Source organism: Epithele typhae (genome assembly GCF_022376455.1).
Source record: "Epithele typhae strain CBS 203.58 chromosome Unknown BXZ73scaffold_37, whole genome shotgun sequence".
Lineage (NCBI taxonomy): Eukaryota > Fungi > Basidiomycota > Agaricomycetes > Polyporales > Epitheliaceae > Epithele > Epithele typhae.
The window spans coordinates 1-14,964 of NW_025954228.1; the positions used below are offsets into that span (position 1 = coordinate 1).

Genomic DNA, 14,964 nt, shown 5'->3' on the forward strand with positions numbered 1-14,964 from the left:
TAGTGCTACCAATTGATTTACTACCGATTACTACTGGTAATAGTGAACTGATGCGCGCCTGGTTACACAAAGAAATAACTCTATCGAAGTATTGGCTGCTCCATGAGTCTGACTCACATCAGGGAACTTGCGGCCCTTGAGCACCTTGGGCAAGGTCCACAAGTGTCACAAGGGCTCAAGTTCCTAGTGATTTTACTGATGCTAGCTTAACCATAAAGTGTCTAGATCTCCTCCCTCTGAAACACACCCTTGGTAATTCTTACTATATAATTTTTTGTATAAATGCCTATACAGTTAGAGGGTGATAACTTGCACATTTTGCTACACATCTGTTACTTCTATCAGCATATAAATGTATGTCACTCCTTGAAAGCAAGGTGCGGCACTACACAGACTGAATCAGCACCTTTTACAGACCTTAGCTACCTTCCACAACCTCCACCCCCTCGTACTCAGACAGATGCAGCCCAAGTTCGCGCACACTCGAGATCGCAATCAGCAGATTGTGTGCGGGGTCGAATGTGCGCACAAGCTTGCCCATGTCCTCAAGCGCGAAATCCTCCATCTCCTCCATAAACATCAGGTTTTCCCGATCCTCGCGGATCTCCACCACCGGCTTCGTGGCGCGCCCCTTGCGCTTGTCAGCGAGCGCTTGGAGCTGTCTTTGCGTCGCCTCAGTAAGGCCCTGCACGTACTCGGGTGCGAGTGCGGCGGGGCCGCCCAGCACAAGCATCGCGTCGAGGAAGCACTTGTACAGGGAGGCGAGGAAGGTGGAATCGGATTCGGCGCTGATGCAGTTGATCAGTTGCGTGAAGGTCGCGCCGACCATCTGTGGGGAGAGCGTGCCGCTATGTTTGCCACATGAGAACAACACCGGGACAAGCCTGCGAAGCGTGTCAGAGTTACGCATGAGCATAAAGACGACAGGGACGTACATCGCGCACGCCTCCTGAACGCCGTCATGGATGTAGAAGCGAAGACCCGGTAACGCGAGTTCGAGCACCTGTGCGACATACGGTCCGAACCGTGCGCTGAGCGTCGACGCATGGATGAGAAGCGTCTCGAACGCCTGACACTTGTCGTCGAGCGCGGATGTTTTCACACCGACCTGCCTGCCGTCCAGGGAGATGCTCTCCCAGCCATCGCGGTCCTCGTGCTCTTCTTCGTCATCTATACAGGGTGGCTTAGGAACAAACCGGTAGAATTAGAGGGAGTGCGCGCACCGTATATTGATATGTCAGCTTTTGACCCTGCGACGCGGAGCAGAGGTGGCATGACGACGGGCAGGTAAGGCTCGAACTCTTCTCCAAGAGCTTGGCAGACCTTAGCCCACGTCGCGATAAGGAAATGGCTGAGCATGGTATCGTTTGGATCCTGTGGGCTATCTGGGGAACAAGCGCACGATAAGTTTTCGCGCGCGCGAAAGACACGAGGAGCGCACTCTGTATTCGCATCAACAGTTCTACGAACGTTCTTGAATCTGGACGGAAAATGTCGCGACCGACGGCGATTGCTACAAGCCTCGAAATGAGCAACCGTGGCATCGGACGAGGGTTCAAACCCTACCGATCAGTCCCGCGCACTCCATTGCCTTCACGCGTAACTTCCTATACTCTGGTCCATTGGCATTCTGCATGACGTTAAGCAGTAGCGGCATGATCGACGAGTAATGCTGCAGGGACTTCAGACATGCCCAACCACCAGGGAAATACAACACTCACTTTAGCAAAGGTAGCTTCACTGGCGTCGGCAACCATGGCAAGCGTAGTGATGACCTGTTCTTGAACATACCGCTTCGGTTGTTTTGACGCATCGGTCGCCGCCGGGTTGAGTAGTTTAAGCAGCCTCTCAACGATCGGGTCGAGGTACGGGATGAGCGTCTCACGCTCGACTCCCTCACAGAAGTTGATCAACGCCGCCGCTGCATGCGCGTGAACTCTAGGAGAACGTAAGCAGAAAGAAGTGTGAATGATGGACAGGAGTGAGCACCAACCGCGGTTCAGGGGCCTCGAGCGCGGGAATGAGGGCTGCGAATATTTGCTGGTGGAACTTTTCTTGTACGACTTCCTGTATGATTGAGTTCAGGGACACCCTTCTATCGGCAATGCAGGATACAGGGCGTACCTCAAGATCCGTGCAAAGCTGCCCGCTACCGGAAGAGGTGAGATTCTACCTCAATAGCCACAACGTAGGCAGACATACATGCACTGGCACGCAGCATAGCGCACTCTCGGGTGTGGGTCTGCGAACATCGGCGTAACGAGCCTGCACGAGACACATTAGCGCACAAGTAACTGACACATCAATAAAGCTACATACTCGACGACCTTCCCAAGCTCCTGCTGCATCATTTTACTTGTGCCCTCTGCGATAGCCGCAATAGCCATGAGCCCTGCATGACGCAGTCGCCAGTCGTGACCAAGGAGCATCGCAGGGATGAACGAAAATGCCGGCGGGAGGACCGCCGCGCCACCAAGGGCACACGCGACGCGATCTAGGGCCTGCTCGTACGTGTGCGGGTAATTGACATCCGTTGGATCTTCGGCGGGCTGCAATTCTATCAGTGAATATGGCGCGAGGCGACGCAGACACAACTCACATCGGCTTCGAGCCAAGTATCGGTGTCTTCTTCGGGTATCTCGCCCATGCCCTCCAAGCACCCGCGAACGAGGGTCCGCGACCACTCCTCCACACCTCGAAGCATCGCAGGCTTAGCCTCGCTGAGAGTGGTCATGAATTCAAGAGCGCCCTTTCGCACCTCGTCCTCTTCGCCCGACGGCTTGTCGTCGCCGTCCCCATTCGACGCCGGGGCGATAGGCGGGAACGAGAACGAGCCGCCGTGCGGGCGCGCGACGGTGGGGGTTGGACCGGCATCGAGGACAGGCATGAGGAGGGTCGGCAAAAAGGTGAGGAGAGCAGGGATGTGCGGTCGGAAGAGCTGCGCATTCGTGGATGCAAGCTCGGTGAGCACGGTGAGGAACGGTGGTTGCTGCGCGCGAGGTAGTGAAGGGAGGGTGTTGAGCATTGGGTACATGAGGACGAGCGCTTGTGCTTGCTGGCCTGGGTCGCAGGCACAAAGAAAAGAGACTGCGGCGCGGAGGGAGGCAAGGCGGACCTGCGGAGGGGGAGTGAGCATTGGAACAATGTGACAATGGGGATCGCCGTGAAGACAAAATCAGAATGGCAGTTACAGAACGCGCGGCGAAGCAGAAAGGGCACGAGTACCCTTCCCGTGTGGCCAAACCATTCAAAATTAGGGTCAAAGGTGGGAAGGTGTTTTGTACAGAACGAGGAAATGCGCAAAACATGTGAGTGGAGAGAGGTGCGGGGATGGCTGGACGACCAGACTTAAAGTCACGGCTTCGTGATCATACGATCGCGCGTCGAAGTTCTCTCGAGGAAACGCGGTGGCCTTGAAGGTGCGCCATCGCAGCTGCTCGAGATCTCATGACGGCGAATGCAACGACGAGCGGGACGCCTGCGCGCGAACGATCTGTACGAACCGCCCCACGCGCCCGGTGATGCTCCACGCTACGATCGCGCGAGCAGCAACCGGGTTCGCGAAGTCTGGTGCGTGCAATAATGCCTGACAGAGAAGAGCGTGCGCGCGAGGAGAGGTGACGCTTGCGAAGGATGGTGGCGCCGAAGGAGGCGGGCGTATCTGATACAAAGACCCGGGAGTTTGATATCCGGCAGGAAGGTGCAGAAGATGACGAGAAAAATGGGGGAACGCGGAAAATACGCACTTCGGTGCTCTGTGGGTCCTGCAAGCCTTTCTGGAGAATGGCGACAATAGCGTCCGTTTCGAGATCCATGACCAAGTGTGGGCAGCCGGCGAAGACGCGGAACGCGGACTCGCGCGTGAGCACGTCTGTTGAGTCTGCCATCGCATAGACCTGGGAGCGCAGGGCATGCCACGGGTGGCCGCGCTTCATGGCGTTGTTGGACAGATCGGTAACGGTATCGACTGTCTTGTGCCGGACGACAGAGGCGGGTTCATGGAGGAGGGAGTGGAGAAGAATCCGTTGCAAGGTCTCGATCGCTTGAGGGCCAAGATGGTCGTAGAGAGCAACGCGTTGGGCGGTGGAGGGACGGAAGAGGAGGCGACGGAGGAGGACGAGCGAGAAGGAGCGCATCTTGGAACGGCTCAGCGCGGGGAGCGGGACGGACGAGAGACGGACTCACGAGCTCGGAGTCGGCCGACGTCGCGAACTGGGCGATGGCGAGTAGATAAGGCTCCGGGTTGCGCGCGAGGCGGTCGTCGACTGCCTGCTCCGCACTGAGGGTGCACGGGTGGTCAGCGGAGGTGATCGATGCGGCGGGGGAGGGAAAGGCACCTGGAGCGGATCTGGTTGTCGCCGAGGACAAGGTTGGAGAGAATCTGGGTGATCTCTGCAGTCACCTCGGGCGGGACAGCAACGTCGGACATGGTGGCGGTCGCGGTGAGGAGGACGGCTTCGCGCGCAGAACAACCTCGGTGCCTCCCAAGCAGCGGTGGACAAGTCTCCACGTGCCCTGTTCTGCCGGACCGCTCCCCACCCGCGCGATCCCGCTTTCTCTGTACATAAGTAGTTGGTATCCAATTGCCCCCAACGCTATCACCCGACAAGCACTGATCCGACTCCGACCCCGGACTCCGTTGCCTCCGCTCTCCGCCCCTGAGCCAGCCCGACGACAACGAGCAGGCAGATGGATGCTCGCCTCGTACTTCTCCGTCATCCCGTTCCGTCTCTCCACCTCGGTCGCAGAAGCGGGGGCAATCCGAGCGACTGGACAGCGCGGTACGGAGCACAGTCCGCCCCTGGAGCCATTGCCCAATTGGTGTTTTGACTCAACCGCCCTCGTATCGATGTCCGAGGATGCTCGGGGTGAGATGTGGGGTCGTTGTGGAATATCTGGAACGCTTCCGCCACGGTGTCTGGGACCGGGGGTTCCGGAGGTCTGTGCATGTAATATGTGACGGTAACCCGTTGGCTCGAGTCGACTTTGTGCTCGACGTCGCTCAAGAACGCGACGTGCTGAGGAACTGCACGGTCATAATAAGTGCATTCAAGTGGAACCCGAGGGACAGTCAAGGTGTCGCTGCAGAATGCCGACTGTATATTTCGCCGCCAGTGGGTTCGCTCCTTGAAGTCTACAGTGGCGCGACCTTGTATCTGACATTTCTGTATAAAGTACTTACTATCCTCTCTCGCACTACTGGTGCCGACCACGCCATCGCATCCTCTGGACGTTGGAAAGCAACGCCCCGTGTATTCTGTACATTCTTGGATAGGCACACACGCTCACCCTCACGCCGGCGCACAGGTAATGTACGACCACAGCGAGCCCTTCGCACGCTTCACCTCCTTCACCTGCCATCCCGCCTCGCCCGCCCGCGCGGCGACCTCCTCATAAGTGCGCTCGTTCGCGTTCAGCATGCCAATCATCGCGCCGTCCAGCAGATAGCCGTTCGCACTCGCGCGCCCAAGGTTCGGCAGAAGCGGCGAGCCATTGGGTGCGAGGCGCCCGCGCGGGTCCGCAGGCGTACCAGGCGCATCGCACGCGCAGGGCAAGATGTTGTCGATCCATAACAACCGGGTGGAGGGGCCCGCACCGCGACGGCACTGCCTGAGGATCCTGCGCGCCAGTCAGCCCCCGGGTGACAGCGAAGTGAAAGAGCGAGAGACTCACTCGGTCGCCGGTGCGTCAGGCCAGTTGTGCGCGACGGCGCGCAGGATGAATACCGCGGGAGTGTCCACCATCCCCAATCCTGGGACATTGAGAGGCTCGTGCGGCGCGAAGAGATCTTGTGCGCGGAAACTGACACGTCCGGATGTCAAGAGGTCTGCACGCTTCGCGCCCCACGACTGCAAAGCGCAAGTTAGATGCCAGAACGTGCAAGGATCGACAACGCATACCTGGGGGGCAATAGCAACAACAGGTGCGCGGTCCTCGACAACGAAGCGGAGATGGGGGAATGCCTCTGCAAGCATGACAGAAACAGATCCGATGCCACCGCCTACGTCAACAACGACCGAGTCTTTCGGGAGAGATTCCCAAGGAAACCCTGTGATGCACATCCGTCCGCGTCAGACATTCGGGCATGCGCGCACACAGAGTAGGGCACCCACCGGTGAGGACGTTCTTGGTCACCTCCCAGTGTCTTTTACCGTTCATCGCGTGCGAGAAACGCGCTAGTCTGTGCTCATTGCCTGGAGTCTCAAGCCACGCGAAGTAGTTCAGATCAGTCTTCATCGCGTAGTGGAATGGGGTTTGGGGCTGCTCGGGCGTAGGAGTCCCTCCCGTCTCGAGGAACCAGTCTGTGAATCCGGTCTCGAACTTCATGAGTTCGTCCGTCCTGTGTACACCTTGTCAGTGATCCACCAGAAAGGCATCAAAGCACGGAAAACGCACGCAAGAGCTGCATATGCAGCCACTCCATCCGTTTCGTCATACTTGGTCTGTGGTCTGGAGATGTGTTCACGCGATCGATGGACGCGAGCTACGCGTATGACTACTCACGAAGCTTCAAGTTGCGATGGCGTTTTGCCTGAGTCCAACATAGACGAAAGCCGGTTGTTCGCGAAAACGTCCGGGGACACTTCACGCAGCCAGTGAGTTGTCGCGAGTGTGCGCAGGACATGGCCTGAGCGTGCCTCCGTTCAGCCGAGGCGTAAAGGGAGAACAGGCGAGAGACTCACTGAGCTTCGAAGGGCTGAGATCCGGAACCGCCTCGCCCGTTGTGATCGATCCACACCTAATCTCGACGACCGTCCTGGCAATATCGTTGACGTGCATGCCCCCTGGACCCGCCTCGCGGAGTATGTCGACGATGTGTGCGGTCTCAAGGAACTGGATATACGCGACTGTGACAGACTACAGATCTTCTCAGCACTCTCCTATATCTTTCACTATAAGAAGTCTGCGTACCTGGTCCACACTATCAACGAGCGAAAAGAACGGCTTGTGAACCGTTGCCATGATCTGCCCGCACGCAGCGACGATCCGGTTCGTCGCGTCGAAGACGGCCGGGTCCACCCTGAGAGCCTCTGCCTCCTCTTGGGCTTGTGGATTCGCACCGGCCGCGCTCGGGTAGAAAGGGGTGTCAAGGTCGGGGAAGTCGAGGTGAACGCCGAGCGCTTTGGAGCGCTGGGTGTAGGCGGTCTCAATCTCGAAGATGGAGGTGGTAATGATCGCCTGGAGCGAGCGTAGGTGAGATAGCGTCATATTGTGTATGGGGTGGTCGGGGTGGAGGGAGGAGGAGCAGGGGTGGGCCGGGGTGTGCTCGGTTGAAGTAAAGCGCAAGGAAGGCCGTCACGGACGGTTGGCAGTGATGTCGGTCGTCGAGGACAGGGGTGTCACGAAGTGTACCGAGCGCGGTGTGTGCGGTGGTCTCGAAGCCGAAGGTATCCATAGTCTCCCTTCGGCAGCCCTTCTTGCATTCAAAGGGGTATCCGGTGCGACGCTCTATGGGAATTAGCGCCGGCGACGCGCTGCAGCAAAAGCGACACCATTTCAATCATACTCAGCTTACTTGCATGATTGCATCCCCAGAGGAACATGTAAACGACACGGGCCTCCATCCGAATATGATGGCTGGCTTGAATTGGGTCTTGTAGTTTTTGAGATTTGGATGTCGGTAGGGCTCAGAACCACATTTCAGTTGCGCGGAACTTGTTGGATATCCGAGAAGGGAGGGCCCGTTGCTATGCCTCCGAGATCCCTGCAACGGAGATCGGCGAGGCCAAGGCCGCCCGTCAGAACTCGCTTCAGGCCGTAGTGCTTACTTGTGCATTGTCTTCGACCATGCTCGCTGGCAGCTGGCAGAGGCGCAGTGCTGCTGTCGTCGGAGATGGCACTCGTCAGCCAGCTGCCGGATACGACTCGGCAGACATCGCGCAAGCTTACATCTCATCAGTTAACAGTGATGAAACCTCATGGTTGCGTTGATATATACGTGATAGTACGTTCAGATATACTTAGTATGTGCATTGTGTTGTCAAACAGCTTCCTTGCCGGATCCCACTTCCGCACAAGTTTATTTAAGCCGACCAGCACACTGGAGGCATCTACGCAACATACGGAGCTCGAAAGTGATCCGTGACTGTTTTGATGCGCCAGGGAACGCCTTCGCCAACTCACATAACGGCTCTCCTTGCCTTCCTCGCTCACAAAAAGGCATTTCGACTATTTGGGACGTCGAATCCGATCTCTCAAAGGGAGTGAACATGTGACGCTCCCGCTGATCGCGATGTCGCCGCTGAGTAGTGAGTACAGTTGCGCACCAAGCCGCCGGAGAGGGGATACACAGTACAGTACATTGATAAAGACACTGGTAACAGCTACGAAACGAGTAAACGACAGTCAATGGACGACGCGTCCGAAAACGAGACGGCGCAGAAAGAAAGAACACCAAACGCGCAGCGCCCATCGACGCGGGCGCGATAACAATAAACTAAACCTCGACAACAGCTTCAGCTTGAACAACCAAGGAAGAAGGGAACGAACAGAACATCAAAAAAACTGCTCGCCGCAGCTCACGCCCTAGGCCCGCCGACTCGCCACACTGCCCGTCGAGTCCCGGAGCCTCATCCGCCGCCGCGCCTCCTCCCTGCCCTCGCGCTTCGCCTTCTCTCGCACACTCTCCTGCCTCCCAATCTCCGCTGCCTTCACCGCCTGTATCGCGCGCACGGTCGCGTTCACCACCTCCACATCCGACGCCGAGGTGAGCGTCGACGCACACCCCGTGCCCATTCCCGTAGACGCAGCAGTGCCCAGAGAGCCCAGGGACCCGAACGTACCCAGCGTCCCCAGGGAGTCCTCGCGCTTGAGCGGCCAGACGCCGTCCCTCTCGTTCTCGTCGATATCCAAGGCGGTCCACGAGCTGGGGGTCGTCGCGAGATCCACTTCAGGTGCCGCGCGCCGTTCCATCTCGCGCGGGTTGGGAGCGAATTGGGGGTGGGAGCGCGCTGCACTGGGACGCATGCGACGGTCGACGAGGATAGCGTTCGCAGTCGTCCATGGGCCGGTTGTGGCCAATGCGTCCGCAGATACAACAGCGGGGGTAGGGATGGGGAGTGCAGAACCGAGGGCAGCAGTCGGCGCGAGGTGCTTCGGGAGCGGGTAATGCGCCATGGACGCAGACTCGGGGCTGAACCACGACTTGGTCTCCGGGACGTCCGGGGCGGTCACGTCGATGTGGAGGCGGGAGAGTGTGAGCGCAGGGGGATGAGGCTTCGTAGCCTTGCTCTGCGCTTGCCGGGGGAGCGGGTGCATCGAAGCTTGTTCGAGCGTCTGTGAGAGGCCAGCCGGGGGTGCACGTATGGAGAGCGCGTTCAGCACGGGCGTAGCGAGTGGCGTCTCGAGGGGTGCCGCAGGACTGTTCGCGGGGCTGGGGCTCATTGTCTCGGGCGTCATGTACGCCGACCCGCTCGACATCACTGGCGACGTGGGGGTAACGTTGGATTGCGACTCGCCTGTGGACGCGCTCGCGCGGATGCTCCCCGACCATACACGCGTCTTTGCTCCTCCGCTTGCACCTTGCAGACCCAGCGCCCTCCACCGCTCAGAAAGTCGCCTCTTGCCAGTCTCCTCCGTTCCTGTCTCGGCGGAAGAGCCAATGCTGGAGCGGACCGTCTTGCTCGACATGCGCGTCGCCCGCTTCACATCGAACTCGAATGGGCTACCAGGTGGGGGCGTCGCAAGCGAGTAGGTGAATGTGGAAATGTGTGTTCCCGTGGTGCCGGGGCTCGGCGCGATCCCACGCACGCTAGCGAAGTCCCCGTTCTTGGGCTGCACGGTGTAACTCTCGCGCCTAGGCCCAGCTGGGAGCTCTTTGTTGCTGCGTGCAGAGGTGTCGCGTGTGAGAGCCGGAGGAGGGGAAAGCGGAAGTGAAGGTGGCTTGTGTTTGAAGCGCGTGCTCTTCGGCGGGGTGGGAGGCGGAGGCAGCGGGTCTCGTTTCTCCTCGAACGTCCTCGGCGACGGGGCTGCGGATGTGGGCGCGGAAGACGCGGAAGGGGCAAAGGGCGCGACGATAACTTGAACAGGGTCGAGACCGCGCTCAGGTCGGGTGCGGAACAGGAAGGGGAGCGAGAAACCACGCTTCGAGTCGCCGCAATTGTCCTTACTATCCGCCATCTCGCTATCCTTCCCCACGTCGGATTGATGGCGCGAGGATGCTCGCAAGGCCTTGGATCGGCGGCAGCGATAGTAAAGGATGGCGATAGCGATGAGAATGACGAAGAGGGATCCAAGAACGCTGGAGAGCACGATGGTGGTCTTCGGGATACTGGAGTTTCGGCGAGCAAGAGTCTTCATCGAGATGGTGGTTGCGGATGTCGCAGGCGTGGGTGCGGCGTTGGCACTGGATGTAAGAAGGAAGGTAATAAGGATAAAGAAGGGAAGAGGCATGCGAAGTGATGAAGCCGGAGAAACAGAAGCTTGAAGTGAACGTGAAGTGTAGAACATCGTCGACGCCCCCCCAAAAAACAAGCCCACAGGAAGGAGGGTGAAGAAAGGAGAGAAAGGGGATGGACCGGAACGGACGGGCGTCGACGAGACCTTGAGGCTGGCCACGGCGTGAGGAGAAATCAAACGGCGGACCTGGGCGGGGGCGAGAAATATGGACCGGCGGGCCCATCAAAGACGAGGGCATGATAGACTTCGATCTGCGCAGGGTGATGGCGGTGTCTGCGTCGGTCATGAACCGTGGATCGGGGCGGCCGTCACGTCTAGCATCTGTCATCTTCATCACTGGAAACAATGAGATCAACGGGCGAGCCAGAAGGGATGGGAGGGAAAACACGTACCCCACCGAGATTGCCGTCCACACTCGCTATCCAGGCAGGGAGGGGTGAACCTCTGCGACATGAAAAGGCCGCCGTGCGCCGGTGAAGGGCAGACCCAGGTCTGTCCGCATGCTGGATGGCGGACAGCTGCGAGGCGGTGTATGATGCGAGTCCGTCGGCTCCCTGGCCTCCTGGCGTGTTCTCGTGCGACCTTCGCAAAGCTGTCCAGATGTTCCCCTTCTGTGTCGCGGAATGGCGTAGACTTGCCTGGAGTGAGAGATGTAATCAACATGGCCAAATGTCGGGGCCATAGGAGGGAGCAGCCTGTCGCATGTGCTGGAGGGAAAACAGGAAAGTGAGGGCAGCTGAAGTGACCATACCGGCGTGCTACAAATAGCGAACATTGGTGCGTCGGCCGATAGAAGTCTGCGCTTGAGCTCGTGGGAGCGGTGTGTCTTCGATGGCGGAGTTCGAGTGTGTAACATCGTATGAATGCGATAGAGAAGAGATGTGAACCTGATGCATGATAATCGCAGTCGGGAAGGCCATCCAATCTGCCCGCTTGCATCTATAAATGATCCATGTGCGCATTGAGCGGACTCGGCCACAACAGCTAACATATCGAAGAGGGTTAGTGCGCACCATACCTCACTGGCGCACTGCCTAGACAAGTCGAAGGTATTTGACATCACTGCCATCATTCATAAAGGCCGCCATCGTCGTGCGCAAGGGCGTATGAGGTGAGGATGGGCTCAGAGTAGATGAAGTGTGGATGGGCTCATGAAGGAGGCGGTTGAACGTTGAGAGGTCGTGGCCCAGGTCCAGTGGAGAGCGCCAGTGACAGCGTCTACTGGGACGGCGGTACCACGTGTAGTCGCTCTGCACACTTCTCGGTTTGCTACAAGGCTTCAAAGACCACCATCAAGTTCTCTTTATACAACAACAGGGTTCACACTAAGTTAATGCTCCTCTCAGACCCTGGCAGTAGCAATATCATCTGAGTGACCGCATACGCTGGCGAGGTCCTGGTCTAGGTCTAATCGGTGGGTGCTGTGGCGTTGCGTGTTAGCTGAGTCCAAGCCTAGATCGCAAGGGATAGGACGCAGACCTTCTGGCCTGTCGAGATACTTCTCCTGCAGGTACCAAGCTCCTGCAGATGAGCACATTCAGCAACATCACCATTAACATCGACGTCGCAACTCACGGTCTCCCGTCATTGTCTTCTCAGACCACGTCTGGCCATCTCCGAGCCAGAACATGCTATGCTCGCCTTCGTCCCTGGACTCATAATCGTAGTCCTCCCAGCGCGGATGCTCGAGCGCCCGGAGCGCGTGCAAAGTAGACCCTTTGGTAGCATGTGAGCTGACGACGACTAAGGTACGCAGACGCGCAGACGTACCAGGCCAGAGCCCGACGACACGACCTTCTTCCTTCCCCATCTTGTACCACGAGCGGCACTTCTCGCTGTAGACGGTCTACAAGGCGCAAATCAGCCACAGTATCAGCATCACCCGTACGGAATGCCACTGGCCTTCGGGAAGTAGCTCTGTGAACGCAATCAGCATTACACTTCACCCTGGTTGGAAGTCCAGACAACTAACCTCCAAATACCGATCGTAGTCCTTGACCGCCTTTGTCTTGATCTCAATGCTTTTCAACCTCTCCCGTTGCATCTTGGCGACCGCCTGCACCGCGTAGAGGACTTGGAACTCGCTGAGGGCAAGGAGCGAGCCAGATCCTACGCCCGAGTTCGGCCCAAGTGCCATGAACATGTTCGGGAAGCCGTCGACAGCGACGGATAAGTATGCTTCAGGATGTGGAGTGAAACGGTCGGTGAGTGACTTTCCGCCACGACCAAGCACGGGGAATGGAAGGTGGAAGGAGACGTCATAGCCTGCGTGACGAGAGTGAGGCTTGTAGACGGTAAAAAGACGATTGACATACCGGTAGCGAGGAAGACGATGTCAAGGTCTTGGGTCTTGCCGTCGGCGGTCTCGATGCCAGTCTTAGTGAACGTTTTGATCCGCTCAGAAACAAAGTCGACCTGCGGAAGAGGCGCTGAAAATTGAGGCTATGAGTTCTAAAGACGAGCAGGCCACTTACGTTCTCCTTGCACAACGCTTCAAGATACCCAGGGCCGGGCGTGAGTCTCCGGCATGCAACAGGAAACTCCGGAATGACTGCGAATACCACTGTGTGAGTAGAGTCGGATGAGGCCTAATCTTACAACTCACGCTTCTCGGCGATATCCGGCCGGCTCTCCAGCTTCTTCACCATATTGGCACGGAAGAGCTCCTTGCCCATGATTTGCATCGGCGAACCCCGCTGAGTTGACGGGTGGGCACCCTGGAGGGGCGCGGTGGGGTTGTGAGGCTTTGTGAACGCGGAAAATACGTACATTTAGATCGTGCTCAATGCGCTGCCGGAAGCTCTTATAGAACTCCGGGTCGTCTCGAAGCCTCGCGAGCTCTTCAGGGGTGAACTTGTCTATGAAAAGTCCAAGGTCGTCAATGCCACCTTCGAAGCTGCACGACCTGAGAACAGACTCACAGTCCTCCGCATGCATTTCGTCGCGGCCTAACAGCTCCGCGAATGAACTGCTCTGGAACGGCACTGCGAGCCAGGTCTTGCCTCGGACATAATTTACCAACTTCTGAACCCGCGGTTGCAGAGCTGGAACCAGCTGCAGTGCAGAGGACCCCTAAGATGGCGTGTCAGCACACGGTCACAGACATCAGACACCAGCTGCACTTACCACCCCGACCACGCCCACTCGTTTATCGCGCCATTGCTCTGCCACCTCCTGCCACGTCTTCTCGCCAGGGTCGAATCCAGCTGAGTGGTGCAGCTCGCCCTCAAAGTCTTTCAACCCGGGGATATCCGGCATCTGCCAACGACTGAGTGTCCCGAAGGCCGTGAACAGAACATCCGCGCTGTCTTCAATCTCCTCCGTCTCTCCCGGGGCGTCAGGTTTGACCCGGCAGACGCGAACGTGCCATTTGGCTGTCGGTTCATCGTAGCGAGCATGAACAACTTCGTGGTTGAGCCGGATGTAGCGTTCGAGCTTGTGCTTGGCTGACACGGACTCGAGGTACTCGCGAATCTCGTGCCCCGGCGCGTAAAAGGCAGACCAGTCGCGCTACAGAAGACGCATTGTTAGAGAAGAAACAGCGATGTGCCAAGGCGACAAAACCTTTTCTTCGAACGAAAGCTGGTACTGTAGGCTTAATGTGAGCATGCGTCCTTGATGGAAGGATGGGACATACGCAGTGTGCAGGAATGTCGCATGCAAGACCTCTGAGACATGTGACGATTTAGATTCGCGGAGGGGCGATGAAGGATACGACGTGAACGTACGGATATCTGTTGTTGTGCCATACTCCGCCCACGCCCCCACTCTTTTCGTATATCGTGAGTTGTACATTGGGGATCTTCTGCGGGAAGCTGCAAGAGAGGTGTCAGCATAGAACGTTTTCACAACCATAAACGTCGCAAGAACGCGGGGACCGTTCGTGAAGAGGCGGAACGCATCGTTACGGACGAACACTCACCGAATGCCCGCAATGATACCGCTGAATCCAGCTCCGATGACAATGACTTTAACAGGCTGGTACTCGTCGATGGAGAACTCTCCGAGAGAGAGGTTGGCTGGCGCGAACCCATTCTCAGTGTGGCCACTGATCGTGTGTGCCCCAGGGGAGGTAGGAGACTTGGGGCCCGACTTGGAAGCGCGGTCGGGCTTGAAAAGCCGGGAGAGTGTATCGCCAATCGTCGCTGGCATGGCAAAGAGCTGAGTTCAACGGGGGATTTTGGTGTCCCAAGGGGGCTTTTCAAGCGTAATGAGTGGGAAGAATCTGGAACCCCGACGGGAAACACACCTGTAGCAGTCCCGTGATTTCCCTGTCCCAGCGTTCTCATGACCGATGCATCGCTAGGGGTGCGTGGTCGGTTGACACGGCATAGTGGGGAGAAAGTGGCGTTGTCGGGGGGCGGCGGGGCGATGGGGGGCCTCGGGGGGCCGACGGGGAACAATACTCACATGCGCACCTTTCTGGCCAGGCGGAGAATGAAGACCATGAGGGTGTGATAGGCAGGATTAATTATCCTAGTGGCCGGGGGGACGAGAGGGAGGCCGAGGAGTGTCGTGACTGGTCTCCAGACCGTCTTGTAGCGAGTGGATATCATCTGACGATGG

General features: G+C 57.9%; 4 protein-coding genes across 4 annotated transcripts; all 4 read right to left on the reverse strand.

Moving 5' to 3' along the window:
* Positions 1 to 418: 418 nt before the first annotated feature.
* On the reverse strand, positions 419 to 4,429 carry BXZ73DRAFT_49673 (ARM repeat-containing protein; the record flags this gene model as incomplete). Its single annotated transcript, XM_048020295.1, has 14 exons — positions 419 to 884; positions 936 to 1,170; positions 1,224 to 1,385; positions 1,442 to 1,513; positions 1,567 to 1,672; positions 1,722 to 1,938; positions 1,994 to 2,067; positions 2,125 to 2,149; positions 2,203 to 2,265; positions 2,320 to 2,549; positions 2,600 to 3,115; positions 3,747 to 4,136; positions 4,186 to 4,279; positions 4,338 to 4,429. 14 exons carry the CDS (start codon positions 4,427 to 4,429, stop codon positions 419 to 421), a joined length of 2,742 nt encoding a protein of 913 aa, XP_047876088.1.
* An 862-nt stretch (positions 4,430 to 5,291) lies between these two features.
* Positions 5,292 to 7,209, reverse strand: BXZ73DRAFT_49596 (S-adenosyl-L-methionine-dependent methyltransferase; the record flags this gene model as incomplete). The annotated part of the gene is made up of 8 exons (XM_048020275.1): positions 5,292 to 5,619; positions 5,674 to 5,849; positions 5,901 to 6,049; positions 6,114 to 6,340; positions 6,397 to 6,450; positions 6,505 to 6,628; positions 6,684 to 6,858; positions 6,913 to 7,209. 8 exons carry the CDS (start codon positions 7,207 to 7,209, stop codon positions 5,292 to 5,294), a joined length of 1,530 nt encoding a protein of 509 aa, XP_047876089.1.
* Positions 7,210 to 8,526: 1,317 nt separating this feature from the next.
* BXZ73DRAFT_78838 (uncharacterized protein) lies at positions 8,527 to 10,392 on the reverse strand (the record flags this gene model as incomplete). The annotated part of the gene is made up of 1 exon (XM_048022943.1): positions 8,527 to 10,392. The coding sequence occupies one exon, from the start codon at positions 10,390 to 10,392 to the stop codon at positions 8,527 to 8,529; it is 1,866 nt and encodes a 621-aa protein (XP_047876090.1).
* Positions 10,393 to 11,740: 1,348 nt separating this feature from the next.
* On the reverse strand, positions 11,741 to 14,550 carry BXZ73DRAFT_90995 (FAD/NAD-P-binding domain-containing protein; the record flags this gene model as incomplete). Its single annotated transcript, XM_048025824.1, has 16 exons — positions 11,741 to 11,850; positions 11,878 to 11,919; positions 11,974 to 12,114; positions 12,169 to 12,244; positions 12,371 to 12,663; positions 12,714 to 12,813; positions 12,873 to 12,949; positions 13,004 to 13,115; positions 13,168 to 13,256; positions 13,320 to 13,470; positions 13,525 to 13,908; positions 13,963 to 13,986; positions 14,036 to 14,066; positions 14,127 to 14,213; positions 14,321 to 14,417; positions 14,448 to 14,550. 16 exons carry the CDS (start codon positions 14,548 to 14,550, stop codon positions 11,741 to 11,743), a joined length of 1,917 nt encoding a protein of 638 aa, XP_047876091.1.
* Between the last annotated feature and the right edge of the window lie 414 nt (positions 14,551 to 14,964).